Here is a 16,469-nt window from a genome sequence, read left to right on the forward strand (position 1 = left end):
GTCAAAAGCTCAGGCAGGGCTGTTCCCAGCTCCCCTGAAGTGACTTTCTCCTCATGGCTTCAGCAGATGTTCCAGCTCCTTCACTTTTTTTCCTTTTTTTTTTTTTTTTTTTTAGGGCAGGCAGGACTTTGTGAGTCGTTTCCTCCGGGGACATGGGCAGGTTTTAGTATTTACGTTTCCAGTATTAGCATTTATTTGTATTTGTGTTTGTTTTTCACGGGCTTCTGAAAGCCTCAGGGAGCCATTTCTGGGGCCAAAATAATGCAAGTGCTGGTCTTCTCACAGTATTTCATTTCCTTGATGGTGGAAACGCTACAAGAAGAGCAGGTCTCATGTTATTTTGACCCCATAAATAGCTCCCAGAGGCCCCTTTCTTCCTTCTCCCACCCACTCCCCCCCAAATCAAATATTTAGGTTTCTGCAAAGCCTGACTTCTCAACCCTGGTTATCTTGCTTCAGCAGAAGCAAATTGCAGTTATTACAAAATAGCCAGAGAGTCTATAAGGCCGAATGGGTTTTATATGATGCACAATTTGTTGGCTACTGTACAAGTTCATTAAAGTGTATCATATGAGGTTGTTTTACTGGTACATTTAAGGAAGTTAATACATCTCGACAGTGTGTGCATGGGGGAATGCAGACACAATAACCCTCAGACTTGCTGGGGCCAAGTCCATTCCTGGCCTAACTCCACCAGAGTGGAGGGAATCACTGCCTGGGCAGCCCTGGAGTGCTGCTGCTCCCTGATCCTGCTGCTCTGGGCTCTCCTGCCACCCACTCCCGTCCTTCCATGGGGATTTGCTCCTGTTTTGTGTTTTCCCAGCACAGAAGATGTCAGGGGTCTGACTGTGTGACATCAGGTCCTTTCAGGTCCTTTCAGGTCCTTTCAGGTCCTTTGGTTGTCCCATCCCAGGGTGGCTTTAGGGACCTTGTCTCTCCTGACAGCCCCACCCTGCAGCTCCTGCTGCACTTGCTTGGCCTGTCCAGATCTATGAGAAATTGTCCTGCAGTTTTCCCTCTGTGACAGGAAGGGTGTCCCCATGCCATGGAGCCATTCCCAGTCTGGTCTGTGCTTCCCATGGGAATCTCACTGATGTTCCCCTGCTCTGCCCCGCTCTGCTCTAAGGGCTGGGAGGAACAATAATAATATACACTGGATTTTTTTTATTATTTATTTTATTTTTTTATTAATGAAACAGAGCAATCTGGGGGAGCACAGGCTGTTCTGCCTGTGGTGCTGGGTCAGCTGTGTGGGCAGGTGGCCCCTGGTGACCATGTCATGGCTAATTGCCCCCCTGGTGTGACCCAGCCATGCTGCAGAGCCAGCCAGGGTGAGGGCAAGAGCCCAATTTCCTGAGCACAGCAGAGCTCCCTGTGGCAGCCAAGCACTTTTCCAGGGCTTCCTCGGGTATCAGAGTACACAGCTCGTCTGCCTGCCTGGGTAATTGGTTCCAGAGTGAGAGCTGGGCTGTGACAGAGGGCTGGGACTCGTGTTCCATGGGGAATGTGTGCCCAGGGATGGCAGCTTGCATGTGGGAGCTCCCCAGGTTTTAGCCTGGCACCCACCCCAGCCTAGATTGGGCAGGAAAATCCTCTCCAGAGCCTCTGCCCCTCCTGTCCCCTGGTTTTTGTCCCTCCTCATCAGGAATGGTCGGGTTCTCCTGCCTGGCAGCTGCAAGGGGAGCTCAGGACAGCTCGGAGCTGTGGGACACGGCCAGGACAGGGCTCCTTTCCCTCCCTCCATCCAGGCCCTGTGCCCACAGCTCTGCATCCCGGATTCCTGCTCCCTGCCTGGCATCAGTCTCTGCAGTGCCACCCCCTGGCAAGCCCCGCAGAGGTGACAGGAGCTGCCAGCTCCTGCAGAGCCCAGAAAAACCCAAATCCCCCCAAATTCCAGCTGGGCAGGGCACAGGGTCCCACAGCAGGCACTGAGGGACAGGCAGGAGCTCGACCCCAGGGACAGAAACAGCAGCTACAAGAACAAAACTCCTCTCTCTGTCCCTGTCCCTTGTCTTGCTGGAAACACTTTACCTGGAAATGAATTGTGGGTGGAAAAGAGAGCGGGATCCCCCCGGGAGGAGCCGTGCTGGGGTGTGGGGGAGCCCAGCAGCACTGCCCAACATCCCCAGCTCTGACGTGGGACCTTTAAGCAAAGCCAGCTGTGTGCTGAGGGAGATGAAAGCCCCAAATCAGACAGGATAAGCACGGTATTAGTGTGGGATACGCCACTCATTTCTGATTTAAATTACTGTTTTTACTTCCTGGACTCAGGGGACAGTGAGGATGTGAGGAAAATGAGGAGGTTTAGACATGGACATTCCTTCACCAGATACTGGCAAGAAATGGTGATGAATGCAGCTGAGGTCATTACCAGCACTGCTTTGAGGGTGATCAGCTTCCTGCTGATTTGTTTTCCTTGTATCCTGGGCAGATTATCTCCTTGCAGGTTCCCTCCAGGATGAGGGATTAAATCCCACAGCCCTCACTGCTAGGTGTGTGCAGTGCCCAGGGGCTGGGGGGAGCAGGGCAGGGCCAGAGGATGCTGGGCTGGGATGCTTTAGGGAAAAGCTAAATTCTTGCTGTTCCCTGTACTTTGTGTATAGATCTGTCCTTATCACAGAGTCCCACTGCAGGCAAAGTGCAGGCAAAGTGTTTACAGGAGGTTAAATAACCCAGGTGAGGCAGTGAAAGTGCAGGAATGTTTAGCAGATTTAGCAGAGATCAGAGCAGGCACTGCCCCTCCAGCTCCTGAGGCTCCTTTCCACCCCAGACGAGTCTTACATAGAACCAGAGAAAGGTTTGGGTGGGAAGGGACCTTAAAGCTCATCTCACTCCACCCCCTGCCATGGACAAGGACCCCTCCCACTATCCCAGGCTGCTTCAAGTCCCATCCAGCCTGGCCTTGAGGATTTCCAGGGATGGGGCAGCCACAGCTCCTCTGTTCTGGTCTCTCACCTCCCTCACAGGGAACATTTTTTTCCAGTGTCCCATCTAAATTTCTCTTCCCATTTAAAGCCATTCCTCCTTGTCCTGTTACTCTGTGCCCTTATAAAAAGTGCTTCTCCAGCTCTCCTGTAGCCCCTCCAGGTCCCCTTTCCCCTTTGGCCAGCAGAGGAATTTGCCCAAAACTCCTGTCCCCACCCCTTCCCCTCCAGCCCAGGCTGCCCAGACCAAGTCATGCTCAGGGTCTGCCATCACAACTCCCCAGAGCATTTCTTGTCTCCTGTCACCACTGTCACCCTGGGGGAGGATTCCTGAGTGCTGCCAGTGTGGCCACCGAGCCAACTGCAGGGTTCCAGTGGCTCCCAGAGAGGCCAGGGCTGGGAACCGTGCCCTGCACACACAGAAATCCTCCTGCTGGGAGATGAGGGAGCACTAAAGGCTCCTGGAGGTCAGCGAGGGGAGGTGGCTGGGTGGGTGTGAGCAGGAGAGGCAGAGCCACAGCCAGGCTGCTTTCTCTTGTGTTTAGGGCACGGCTGAGGAAAGGGGATATTTTCTCTTTGAGCTGAAAAAGCTGAGTTGTTTACATCCATTTGGGCAGGATAAAGGGCTGTGGAAAGTCCTGGTGTTCCCAAGGTGGGGAATGGCAGTGGTTCACACTCCGCCAATGGCCCTTCCCAGCATTTCCCACCATCTGCAGTTGTCCCCTTCATACCCTGCTGGGTTCAGCCATGAGATCCCCACCGTGGAACCCTGTCACGTCCTGAGGCAGCAGCCTCGGCCCCAGGGAAGGGCAGCAGGTAATGTCTCCATCTTTGGCCCAGCTGGAGAGGAGTGGAACCAGGAGCTGGCAATTCCTCCGGAGCAATTCCCAAACCAGCCCAGGAAAGGACGATGAGCAAATGTCAGAGCAATGCAACAGCAAAGGGATTTGTCAGTAAAGCATCTGTCTGACGACTCTGGGGGTTTATCCCAAACTCTAACCAGGACCTGCTCTCTCTCCCTTGCAGAGCTTCAGCGAGAGGGAAGCATAGAAACGCTCAGTAACAGCTCGGGCTCCACCAGCGGCAGCATCCCCCGCAACTTCGACGGCTACCGCTCCCCCCTGCCGACCAACGAGAACCAGCCCCTGAGCCTGTTCCCCACGGGATTCCCCTAAAGCCGCCGCCCCTCGGGGACACATCCAGGAGGGGACACACCCAGCCCGCCCCTGCGCCTGCTCCCCACGGGATTCCCCTAAAGCCGGCGCCCAGCAGGGACACACCCAGCCAGGGGAAGGAGCCGCCTCTCCCCCCGTCAATCCCGCTGTGTCTGTCACCTGCCGGCTCCCGGGATGGTTCTCGTTGCCCCGATGAATATTGATGACTCTTAAACCTTCCTGAAGCATCCTCATGAAATCTTGACTCTGTGTTCCTGTGCAATACGAAGAGGCTCCATCTTCAGTCCTGAGAGCTCTGCAGCTTCTTTTCTCGCTGTCTTCAGGAAGAGGTTGGGTGAGGAGAAATACTCCTAAGCCATCTTGGGTCAAGCACAAGGTTTCACGACTGTTCTCTGCTTTTTTCGTGCTGAGAGATGAATCTCTGTAAGTCAGAGGAGCTCTCACCATTCGTGAAAGTGCCGAGCATTATTGGATGAACTGGAGAGACTGGAAACTGGAGGACTTTCTGTGGACAGGGTTGATGATGTTATTCCTTCCTCATCATGTCTCCTTGCTGCCCTTCTTCCCCTCTGATACTCAGCAATGCCAGGAGTATTACCAATGGAAATGTTTCTTTTTGTTCTTTGGAAGAATTCTCTCTCTCGCTCCAATTTTCTTCTAGTCATGTATTTTAGAAATGTACTTAATTGACTAATTGCAGTCACGGATTTCTCATATTTGGTTATAAAAGTTGTTCATTGGAACTCAGATTATCTGTCCAGAAATGCATGTGTCATTGAATAAATCTAAGTTAAACAAGAAACTGCTTAAATGGCAATGTTCATGGAGTGTTACTGGGCTGACTGTGGGCTTTGTGTATCTCCCTGGGCCAGACTCTGTGTGTATTTACTGACTTGAGGGCTTTAATTAAAGCCATCAGTGGCTGTTATGCAGCCAGTCTAGCATGGTTTTGCCTCCCCATTTCCTTGTCCTCGTGTGCACAGACAGAATTTTTAAAAACAAGGTATTTAGGGGGTGTGCCTTGCACCAACTTGGCTCCTCTGAAAACCAACACCCAGCTCCCTGCTCTGGCTGAGGCCCTGCTTCCTCATCCCACAGACTCCAGTGGGACAAGGACCAGGGGCAGGAGGCAGAGCACCCATTTCCATCTGTTCTGTTGTAGGATCATGGAGCAGAGGCTTTGCAGAGCAGCCTGAACCTCTGCACCCTTCTGAACGTGCACAGTCAGAGCTAGCACTGCATAACCCTGCTGATAAAACAGTTCTGGGCTCACACATCATAACCACACAAATTCCTACATCTCAGCCAACTTGTGTCTAGCAGCAGAGTGAGATGGGGCTGTCAGCTTATGAAATTTCCTTCCCACTACTTGTTTTTAATAGAAGCTGTTTGAGTCATGGCAGGGAGAGGAAACTATCTAAAGCCACAAATCTTACAGCTCCAGCCAGCCACACCAGGGGATGCAGAACCAACCACCCTCTTCCTACTCCATCCCCAAACACCCAGTTCAGTCTTGGGCTTGGTTTGGGTTGGTTTTGTTGGGGTTTTTTTTTTTTGCTTTTGACTGTAACACAGCCACTCGGAAGGTTTTGTTTTCTTCAGGCTTGGAAACCGCTAATAAAAAGCAAGAGTTTACAGCAATAATTTCAGTTTCTTGCTTGGTTTTCAGTCAGTCTCTTCTCAAGCAAAAAAAATAACTTCCTTGGGATGAAATCAGAGGAGAGTTTTGCCTCTAAGTAAGTACTTCAAGCTCTGGCCTGCTGGCTATATCTGCTGTAATGCTATGTTCCTTTTTGTCTGTAAAATAAAGGCTTGAAGTACAGGGCTGAGGGCAGGACTGGCACCGCGGACAAATGGGACCGCAGGGTCAAGTCAGTCCACACCAGTCAGGGTTTTTAACACAGTTCAAGCCAAGGTCAGCTCCAAAAGTTCAAACAAAATCCAGATTAACACATACAGAAGGGATTGTGTTGTCACCGTGATGCTTGTTTCCTTTCAGGCTTTCCAAGGAGCCGGGAAAGGGACAAAGTTCTCCTGGAGGGAGGGAGGAAGGAAGGAAGGAAGGAAGGAGCTCTTCTCCCTCCTGCCTGGGACAGCCTGGCTGCTTCTGGCTGAGCACACAGAGTGGGATAGCACATAACACAGAGTGGTGTCATTGCAAATGTATTTGTTGTTGGCAGGCATTAAATCACTTTTTATAAGTGCTGCAATATGGCCATGTGGAAATTCCCAGTCTGCAAGAAGCTCCTTTGAATCAGGATGTTTTGTTTAAAGTGGGGGGGAAGAGATTCAAAAAAACCCCACAAACTGGGGCTGTACCAAAATATTTTCAGTCTGGTTCATTGAAAAGAATGTCCTAAATTCTCTGCTGTTGATAGCCCTGTAGCCAAACTGTTAAGAAAGCCTAGAGCCTAAAAAACAAAAATAAGCATTGCCATGAGGTGGCTAATTTGACTTCAATTTGATACTTTCACAGATGACCCAGCAGAATAACCACTGAGTTCCAGCTCTTGTGTGAGCCAGAGAAAACTGAGTGTGTTGCAGTGATGACTGTATAGGATCTGATTCATTGATAACTCCATGAGGTCTGAATTATCACTAACTCTAAGGTCTGCAGGGTCCGATTTAATGATAATTTTATAGGATTTCATTCTATAATAACTCTATAGGATCTGATTCATTAGTAAATGCAACACATCCCTGCACTGTGTTCTTCACTCCTACCCATGGCCCTAAAAGCCCCCATTTCAGCTGGGTGCCGGGTGGTCTCATGCCACACCACCCTTCCTCCTCCTCAGCCTCAGCAGCCAAATGAGAACTCATTTCCAGGCACCAGGAGAGAATATTTCTGTCCCTTGATAAGTCTAGAAGCTGCTCTTAAGGGAGGTTCACCCCTGGCTTTAACAGAACCAGGTTTTCAGTCTGGGAACTCGATCCAAACCCCACTTAAAAGCATCCAGAGGCTCGTGGTCTTTGCAGGATTTCGTGGCTCCTGCCGTGGTGGAAATTCTCCAGGTGAGTTTCTGACACGCCAGGTTCTCAAGCACAGCAGCTGGCAGCCCAGCAAGAATGTTGTGCCATGATATAAACCAAAGAGCCCAAGAGACACGGGGACTTGCAGGTTTTTAAACTCTTTCCAGTAGTTGTAAGCAGAGGGCTCCTGCTGAGTTCAAAAGGCAAAACGTCTCATTTAAAGCAGGGCTGACTGTATATCACTCTGGGCATAAAGTGGGGCTCTTCTATTAAAAGTTGAGTTCAGATTTCATGAATTAACATGAAATATTGCTTTCTTATCCTACCCTGGTTTCTGTAATACACACACACGTGTAGCAAGCTTAAATCATGGGAGGGTGATGTTGGGCCGTTGGAAAAGGAGCGGGAAGTCAGTGGTTTTCCATCGTGACAGCTCGGAGTTCAAGTGAAATCAGATCTCAGGAGCAGTCCAGGGCCTGGGTGTAACCATCAGGGTTCCTGGTGCTCTGCAGAGCCCGTGGAGCTCAGGCTTTGGTGGCTTTGCTGGGGATGCTGAGCCCCAGCCCAGGCACACCCGATCCTGTCCCTGTCCCTCTGAGGGACAGACTCCGGTCTGTCCTGCCCTGAGCAGCATTCCCCAGGCCCAGAATATTTGCTGGGACAAGGCAAAGAAGTGGCCAAGGGCAAAACACTGCCAAGATCTCCTTCCTGAGCAGAGAACCCGGAGCAGAGTTTGGCAAACGCACTTTGCACACTTTACACCCTGCAAAGTGCAGCTGTGAAATCCCTGAACGTTGTTCCCCGTCCTCCCCGGGGGAAATCCATGGTGCTCCCACCAGGGCTTCCTCAGGAACTTTTTGAGCATCCAAACCACGTCTGCGCCACGTCTCTACATTTATTTTCTCGCTCCTTTGCTCTGGCTTGTTGCTGTGCAGGGTAGGAAAGTTTGCGCCATTTCCTGTTGTCTTTCCCTTGTGCTCCTGAGATATTGTAAAAATGTTCGGTATCCTCCAGTAGGTTGTAATCACTTCACCCTAATGTTTCACAGCTGCTAAGTGTAACTTTAAACCCGACCATTTGAGTGCTTACAATTAGCGAGTCAATGGGGCTGAGATCGGGTCTTTGTGATTGCAAAAAGGAGAAAACGAAACTTCTTTTTTTTTTTTCTTTTTTTTTTTTTTTTTTTTTTTTTTTTTGCCTTGAGTTTTAATTGGATAAAACGGGAACAAAAGTTGCGGAGACGAGGGTTTTCTTTTTTTTTTTTTTTAATGCAATAAATGATTAGTGGCTTGTGTGCTAGGAAAAAAAATAATTGGATCCACTGCTTGGCCTGTTTCACAGATGGAAAAGGCACCGGGACAAGCATTTGTCTGCGGCAGCGCCTGTCCCGGGACTGCGGGAGCTGCTGGGAGCAGAATGGGGAAGGGCAGGGCTGAGAGGTTCAGCTGTGGCCCTCACCTGTCCCTGTCCCTGTCCCTGTCCCCCAGCCGGGCACAGCATCCCTCGATCCCGCGGTGCAGAACATCTGCCAGGGAGTTCCCAGGATGAATTTTTGCCTTTCTTGGGAGTTTCTGCTGGAGGAAATTATGCTCAAATACTGGCGGCGGGGTCAGGGGCTTGCAGCATTCCCTGGCACCTCCATCCCCTTCCCTCCATCACGTCCCCGGGGATGGGCACAGTGCAGGGATGCTGCTCCCCGGCAGCTCCCCCTCCACGGAAAGCATTCCTGCCACCTGATCATAAATACTAATTAATAGCAAAGCCCTGGTCTAGATCAAGGAGGAGGCTCTGAATTTTCTTGGGAACTTTGCTGTCTGAAAGGTATCTGAAATATTCCCTAGCACTCAGCCTATCAGTGGCTCAATTATACTGTGAGGAGCAACCTACAAAGTTAATTTCTAATTTAATACAATGTTAAAAGGTTGTCAGGTTAAAATCTAATCTATAAACGAGACATGAAACGTCTCTTTAATAAAAACAAGTATTGCTAACCAGTCCTGGCTCAAACCACAGGCTGCTGTTTCTTTTATAGGATATCATTATTTCCCAGTGAGTATTTACAATATTATTCCAGGACATTAATAAAAGGTGATGCCACTGCCCGTGTGGCAGCTGAGCATTAATCCCATTCCCACCCAGCCCCTCTCCCTCTGGGCCCTTTCCTGGAGAGGTGGGCAGTGTCAGTTTGTGGGGCCATGGGAAGGAGGACGGGGAGAGAACCGACTGGATTTTCCCTTCAGAGTGGGGCTGTGGGAGCAGGGACACCCTGACGTGCTCTGGAGGGAGCTCAGCATCTCTGCATCCCCCAGGGATGAGATGGGGACGATGGGTGAGTGCATTCCTTCCTGAGCAGAGGAGAGAGGCTTCTGGCAAGGGGCTGCTGTGGGCTGGAGGCTGTGATCCACGTTCAGAGCAGCAGCTTCGTTCCAGCAGAAAAGCAGAGAGAGCACCTGCAGCCCGGGCTGAGGAGCTGGCCCTGCTCCCCATCCCACCTTGCACCATTCCATGACCCCCAGAGGGAAGGCCAGGCTCATCCCACGGCCTCTCCTGCCACGCCAGGGTGCCCACACTGCAGCCACCTCCAAAAGTACACTGAATTTTGCTCTTTTTGCTGCAGCCACCCCTCAAGGTACCCTGAATTTTGCTCTTTTTGCTGCAGCCACCTCCCAAGGTACACTGAATTTTGCTCTTTTTGCTGTGGAAAGGGGAAAGTCCAGCTGTCATGTGGCAGTGATGCCATTGTCCTGCCCGGGTGACTGGCCAGACTGTGAGACTCCTGCTCCTGGTTGTCCACAGTGTCCGTGGGAGCTGGGCAGGATCAGGGCTGCCCTTGCCAGGCTCAGCCAAAAGCCACCGTGTGTCACCCTGCTGTGGCTCACATGATCAGCCTTGCTGTGGGTTGGTTTTCCAGGAGGAATCTCACCACTTCCAGAGAATTGGATCAGAATTCTGAGCTCCCCTCTGCGCCCATGAAGCCCAGCAAGGAGGGGTTTTCCTAAAGAAGAGCAAAATTTTGATGGGAGCAGGTGATGCCCACCACAGCAAGGGCTGGAGGGGAATGTGAGGTAATTAAATATAATACAGGAGCTGAAATGGAGGCACAGGGAGATGTGCTGGTCTGAGCCTTCAAGGGATGTGTGGGCCCTTTGCTCCGGCCCCCACTGGCCAGGACTCTTTCCCTTCCTTTCCCTGGCTTTTCTGGTGAATTCTGCTGCTCTCTGTAATTGAGAAAAGCTGCTGCAGAACATCTGCACAGGCACTGTCCTCTCGCAGCGGCTGCCGGGGCTGTGAGCGCTGCTCTGCCGGGGCTTTGATGTGCGGGTGATTCACGGCTCGGCGGGGCCGCCCCGCAGGCGCTGCCCCGGGGTGGGGCGGGATGGGACGGGATGGGGCGGGATGGGGATATGGGGATATGGGGATATGGGGATATGGGGATATGGGGATATGGGGATATGGGGATATGGGGATATGGGGATATGGGGATATGGAGATATGGGTATATGGGTATATGGGGATATGGGGATATGGGAATATGGAGATATGGGTATATGGGGATATGGGGATATGGAGATATGGGGATATGGGGATGGAGATATGGGGATATGGGGATGGGGATATGGGGATGAGATCGGATGGGATGGGACGGGACGGGATGGGATGGGATGGGGTGGGATGTGTGAGGTGAGACAGCACCTGCACATCTGTACAGATGTCGGAACTCAGTGCATCCCTCTGGATGTCCAGAGTTGCCAGGACCCTGCCGGGGGGGCTTGGAGACCCTGGCACACAGCCCAGAGCACCTGTGGGTTTGATTATGACCCATGGAGCAAATTGCCAGCTTTGTATAAGGACCTGAAAGTCACAGAAGTTTAAATAATATAATAATAAAATTATCACCGGGTGAAAAGGTAGATTTTGGGATTTTTAGAATGGGGGGTTTGGGGACAAGATGGAGGGACTTGGGTGTGTCCAGTCCTTCTTCTTCTTCTTCTCTATCTCCATCTTCTGCTGTGATGCTGCCACTTTGGGATTGGTTTGGAATAGAAGTGCACTGTCTAACATAGGTGATGGGTATTGGAAAGTATTTCTAAATATGTTATAGGTAGTTTGTATTATAAAAAGACAACAGTGCCTCGGGGGCGGTCAGAGTGCCTGTGGCTGCCCCTCAGCTGGGCAGGGAGAAAAATTTACAGATAAGATTTATTAAACAACTTTAAGAATGAAAACTGAAGAAATCCGGCTCGTTCTTCGGACGCGTGGGCAGAAACAGAGACTTTTCGCATATCTCTAATTTTGCTGCAATTAACAGCAAAACCTCCCGAGTTACAAACAGCAGCCCCGCGTGTGAAGCCCCCTGTGCCACCTCTCCCGTTTCCACACCTGCAGGGGAAGCAGGGGGAGCCCGGGAGGGCCGGCTCAGGCGCAGCCCTGCATCCCAGCAGCACCTGAAGGGCGGAGGGATGGGGCTGCCCACGCTCGGGGCGCCTTGCCGAGGCCAAGGGGAGGGAGCAGAGCCGCAGGCGGGCAGAGCTGCAGCCCGGGGAGCGCAATCTGTGGCCTTAATCCCGGCGTGTCCTGCGCGCTCTCAAATCCCCTTCACTTCAATGAGCGCTTGGAGTGCCGGGCCCGCGGCGGGCGAGACGGCCTGCGGGGCTGGCGGGGAGGATTTGCTCAAGAGGCGCTGGTTTTAAGGTGAGATTTGAAGGATGGAAGACAGATGGCAACTGGAGAGGACAAACGGATCAAGTGAAGGGTTTGTTTTCAGCGTGGAGGGGAAAACACAGGGAGGGATTACTGCTGGCCACAAAATGGGGGCTGTTAATACCTGCGGCAGCTCCCGCCTTGCGCGGAGCCCCGTGAGCCGGGACCCTCCCGGGCACCGCGGCCGCGGCAGCCGCGTGGTTTTGTCTGCGGAGATGGATTGGTCCCAGCGCCACTGTGAGTGTCCCCAGACAAAGCTGGGACAAGGGTTATTAGCCAGCCGGCGGCCCTGCCATTGTCCCCACTATCTTTTCTTCCCTTTCAGCCTCGCTCCCCGTGGCCCAGGTCTCAAAGACCATGTGTCAAGAGATTAGTGACCTGCGGGAAGGGCAATTGCTTGCTTTGTGCCGGCGGCCCGGCGGCGGGCTGTTATTTACTTGTTATTTGGTGCTGCCTCCGTTGAGGTATCCATGGGAAACACGCCCTGGAGAGAAAGCTGCCAGCACCGCCGAGCTCCTGTGGGCACGGAGGCTGGAAAAGAGGAGCTTGAGGGTTTCAGCATGTCTGCCAAAATCCCCAAATTCCCCAGGATGGTCAGCGCAAGAGCCCAGCACCTACAGAGAAGTGAGGGAAAATCTGGGCAATGAGAAAATCAAATTAAATGCAGAGGTGCCCAGGAATGGGGCTGGATGCAGGGCTGAGGCGAGGCCTTGCCCCAGAGCAGTTTGAGTTTTCAGACTGGTTTTAAGAACTGAAAGATGGGAAGAGCCTGTCCTGCCTGCAGGGGCATGTTCCACCTCTCTGGCTTGGAGGAGCACTGGGTTTTGGAGGAAATGTAAATCAAGGTTATGAGAGTTGGCCCTTCCATGCAGTGCTGGTGTGCATCAGATTTGTCCATGGTGAAACACCCAGGAAAGGGACAGATGCAATGAAAGGTGTTACTCCTGCCCAGGACCAGCTCATGATTTATTCTGGCTGGTTTTATTCTCTGGCCAGTGAAATGCTCTCTCCAATAAACACGAGACAGTGATTTTCTGCAATTCTAAAAGTCAAACCTAGACCAAAACCACAACTCACGTGACGTGGGACCAGCGGCGTCAGATCCTGCTTCAGATGTGATTCCAGACAAGTTCCCAGATCCCGTCTGAAGCAAACAGGCCAAGATGTGAGACCTTGTCAGCTCTGCCCACGCAGGGCCGGTTCACTCATCCTTCCTTTGATCCTCCAACTTCTGCCAAACTCCTGGCCCCAAACAGGGAGAAAAGGGATTCTGGGGACCAGGGGGGCTGAGTGACCCTCTGGGGCTGGGGGCTGCCCTGCACCTTCCCCCTTTCAGAGGCAACAGGAGGGGACTGCACCCACCAGGAACAGTTTGAAAATTAAAACTAACAAGGGAGAGAAACCGGCATGTCCCCTGTCCTTGAGGATTTTATTGCCCAGGTACACGCAGGGTCCCCTCCCAGAAGGGGATTTTTCGGCCGACTGGGGAGGTTGCACCGTGCGTGGAGCTCCCAGTGATTTTTTTTCTCTGCTCCCAGAACCGATTCTGTCGCTTTTCCCCTGTTCACCAGGACGTCTCAGGCTGCGGGAGTCAGGCAGCCTCGTCCCGGCTGCTCCAGACCCCAAATCCTCGCTGTTATTCCAGAGAGGGAGCAGAGAGAGGACCCCAACAGCATCATTTTATCAAATAACGCCGTTTGCTGGAGCTGTTGGATTTGAGAGAGGAGCCCCGGCTCGCCCCTCCCGAGACCGGCTCCGCTCAGGGAACGCGGGCAGACAGAGGGACCCCGATTATCGATAGGAGCCGATAGAGCCCCCGAGGGGACAGAGGGACCCCGATTATCGATAGGAGCCAATAGAGCCCCTGAGGGGACAGCAGGACCCCGATTATCGATAGGAGCCGATAGAGCCCCCGAGGGGACCAGGGGACAGCAGGACCCCGATTATCGATAGGAGCCGATAGAGCCCCCGAGGGGACAGCAGGACCCCGATTATCGATAGGCGCCGATAGAGCCCCCGAGGGAGCAGCGGGACCCGGGAAGGGCAGGGACACCGAGCCCGGGCTCCCGACAAGGAGCGCCCCGACGGAGCGGGCGGATCTGCGGCTCCGTTTCCCCGCAGGACCGAGCCGCGGTCCCGCGTGGCGGCGGGCGGGGGGTGCTCGCCCCCGGCCCCGTCCCATGACGGCGATGAGGCGGCGATAATGCCATTAGGCCGGGATTACGCGCCCGCGCCGGGATGTGACACACTTTCTCAAATGGAAGTTTTTTAAACAGAGGGATTTGCACGATCCCCCACCGCGCCCCTCCATCCCCATCCCCGCGCCCGTTCCCATCGCCATCCTCGGGGCCAGCCCGGCTTCCAGGCGGGTCCCCTCGCTCTGGCACGGCCCGGACCGGGGCTCCCGTCTCCTTTTAAGGCAGCGGGCTCGGTGCGGGCTCGGCGCCGCGCCCCGACGTGAAGAGCCCCGGGGGCGCGGGGCTGGAGGGGATCCCTCCGCCCCCGCGCAGGGAGAGCGCTCCGTAACTCAAAACCAATAATAAAATAATTTAAAATTCAATTAAGTGCAGGTTCACAGCTCAAAGTGGTGCGGCGTAACGGGAGGATGGAGGATGCGTGTGTCTCCTCCCGGCCGGGCCGGGGTCACTCGCCGCCCGCCCTGCCAAACAGGCTGGGAAATGTGTTTATAAATTGTTCAAACTCTGGATAAACTTCAGCGGCGTTTGTGTCTGCGTCTCCCCGCATGTTGTTATTTTCCAGAAATCTGGATTACTGGAAATATTTTCTTTAAAGCTGGAGAGAAATCTAAACAGTCTGAGGGCAGGGGGATCTGGGGGGGCTGCCCGGGGGTTCCCTGCGCACCCAAGGGCCGCGCAGCTCCGCAGCCGCGCAGCGGGAGGAGAAGCAGGGTGGCGGTGCCGGGGCTCGTGTCAGACCGAGCATCTCTCTCGGCTGCTGTCGATAAAAGGGCATCGGCCGGGCCCCGGTGCCCGGCGGCCCCTCCCCGTCCCCTCCAGCGGGCACCGGGGCACGGCGGGGGAGCGGAGTCGTTTTCCCGGGATCTCCCGGGGCTCAGGGGATTCCCGCGGGTGCGAGGGGAGATGCGGCGCCCCGGAGAAGGAGAGGGGTGCCCTGGGCGCAGGTGGGTGAGATCAAACGAGGACAGTCCCGTCACACGTGGAGCTCTTTTCCTCCCTAGGTGGAGCGGAGAAAAGGGGCTGCGAAGCTGCTGGGGCTGCGGGGCCGCCCTCGCCTCCTCCCCGCCTGCCCCACGGCCCAGCTGGGGCTGCAGGGCCGGGTGGGACCGGGGAACGCGGCCCGGGGCTTTGGAACAGAGGGAGCTCCCCCTGCCCCCCGCACCTGCGGCTTCGCTCAGGGAGTCTCTGACGTCCCCAGGTCTGTCTGTCCGGCTGCTCCCGGGGAAGGACAGCGGAGCCCAGCCCTGTGGCACCGTGTGCCTCCCCTCATGCCACAGCCCGTTTCTACCCCCGATTTGGGAAGGTGCGAGCAGCCGGGCCGCCCTCCCCAAGGGCCCGAGGGTCTCCTCTTGCCGTGGCATCGCTGCCGGGGATGGGGGGCCCGACGGGTGGCCCTGGGCACCAGAAAACCCCTTTGGCCTGGTGCACCCGTCGGGGGGAGCGCTCTCCGGGGCGCGGGGCCGCCGCAGCCCGGCGGAGCCGGGAGGAGGGGAAGGCGGAGGCCCGGCTGCTTGTGAGAATTGTTATTTTTCATCAATCACCCGCAATTTGTGTAAGTGCCCCGGACAGGACACCAGCCGTCCTGCTGGCTGGGGTCACGGAGACAACACAGCGATGGAGAAGAGCAAATTGCATTTGCTCACCAGCTCACAGATCCAAATTACGGCCCTCGCATGGCGCGGGGAAGAGAGCGAAAGGTCCATGTGACATGAGGGAAATATGAAGGACTTTGACAGGTCTTAAACGGCCTGGCGCCAAGGCCTAAGTCTACCGGCTAAAAATAGAAAAGGGATGATGAGTGGAGATGGGCAGAGATGAAAGGGGAAGAGCGAGCGGGGCCGCGATGCGGGGCGGGCGGGGGGCGGGGGCGGCCCGACGGGACGGTGTTCCCGGGCTGGACCGGGCCGCATCCACGGGACAAGCCCGGTCTCCATAAGCCCGGTCCGGGGACTGGGGACCGCGACGGCTCCCGGGAGCCAGGCACGGCGGCCCCGAGCGCTGCATTGCCCTGGGGCAGGCTGGAACACCTTCCCTCGCAGGGGACGGCGCGGGGACACTCCCCGGGACCCAGCTGCCCTCGGGACGGGAAGCGAGGCCGGTGCCTCCTCTGTCCCTGCCCGGTGCCTCCTCTGTCCCTGCCCGGTGCCCGGTCACCGACGGGCGATGCGCGGGCACGGCCCGTCCATGGGCGCGGGCTCCTGGGTCGTGTGCGGGGCCGCGAGGGGCGGCAGCGCAGGGGGTACACCGGTCCCCGTTGTTCCCCGGTCCCTGTTGGTCCCCGGTCCCCGTTGTTCCCCGGTCCCTGCTGGTCCCTGGTCCCCGTTGTTCCCCCATCCCCGCAGCCCCACCGGCGGCCGTCGCTACGGAAGGTCGGGAGCCGAGGCTGCTCTGGATCGGTTTTATTCTGCGGCGATACAGCGGGGCGGGGGCGCGGGCGGGGTGCCGGACAGTGGCCGGAGGACAGGCGACATTTCCCCGCGGGGACACGGCCGCTCCAG

At 54.9% G+C, this 16,469-nt stretch overlaps 1 protein-coding gene across 11 annotated transcripts in view; it reads left to right on the forward strand.

The window, feature by feature from the left end:
* Positions 1-4,901, forward strand: part of BCAS3 (BCAS3 microtubule associated cell migration factor) — a 301,404-nt gene extending 296,503 nt beyond the window's left edge. For 9 of the 11 annotated variants that reach the window (XM_077188620.1, XM_054647217.2, XM_054647218.2 and 6 more), the window contains one exon: positions 3,951-4,901. In XM_077188620.1, the coding sequence (XP_077044735.1) occupies positions 3,951-4,099 (149 nt within the window). In that variant the 3' untranslated portion in view covers positions 4,100-4,901. The remainder of the gene's footprint in view (positions 1-3,950) is intronic. The other 2 variants (XR_013184844.1, XM_054647212.2) reach the window with 1 other exon arrangement.
* Positions 4,902-16,469: the final 11,568 nt, after the last annotated feature.

This window comes from Agelaius phoeniceus, chromosome 20 (assembly GCF_051311805.1).
Source record: "Agelaius phoeniceus isolate bAgePho1 chromosome 20, bAgePho1.hap1, whole genome shotgun sequence".
In the NCBI taxonomy this organism is placed as follows: domain Eukaryota; kingdom Metazoa; phylum Chordata; class Aves; order Passeriformes; family Icteridae; genus Agelaius; species Agelaius phoeniceus.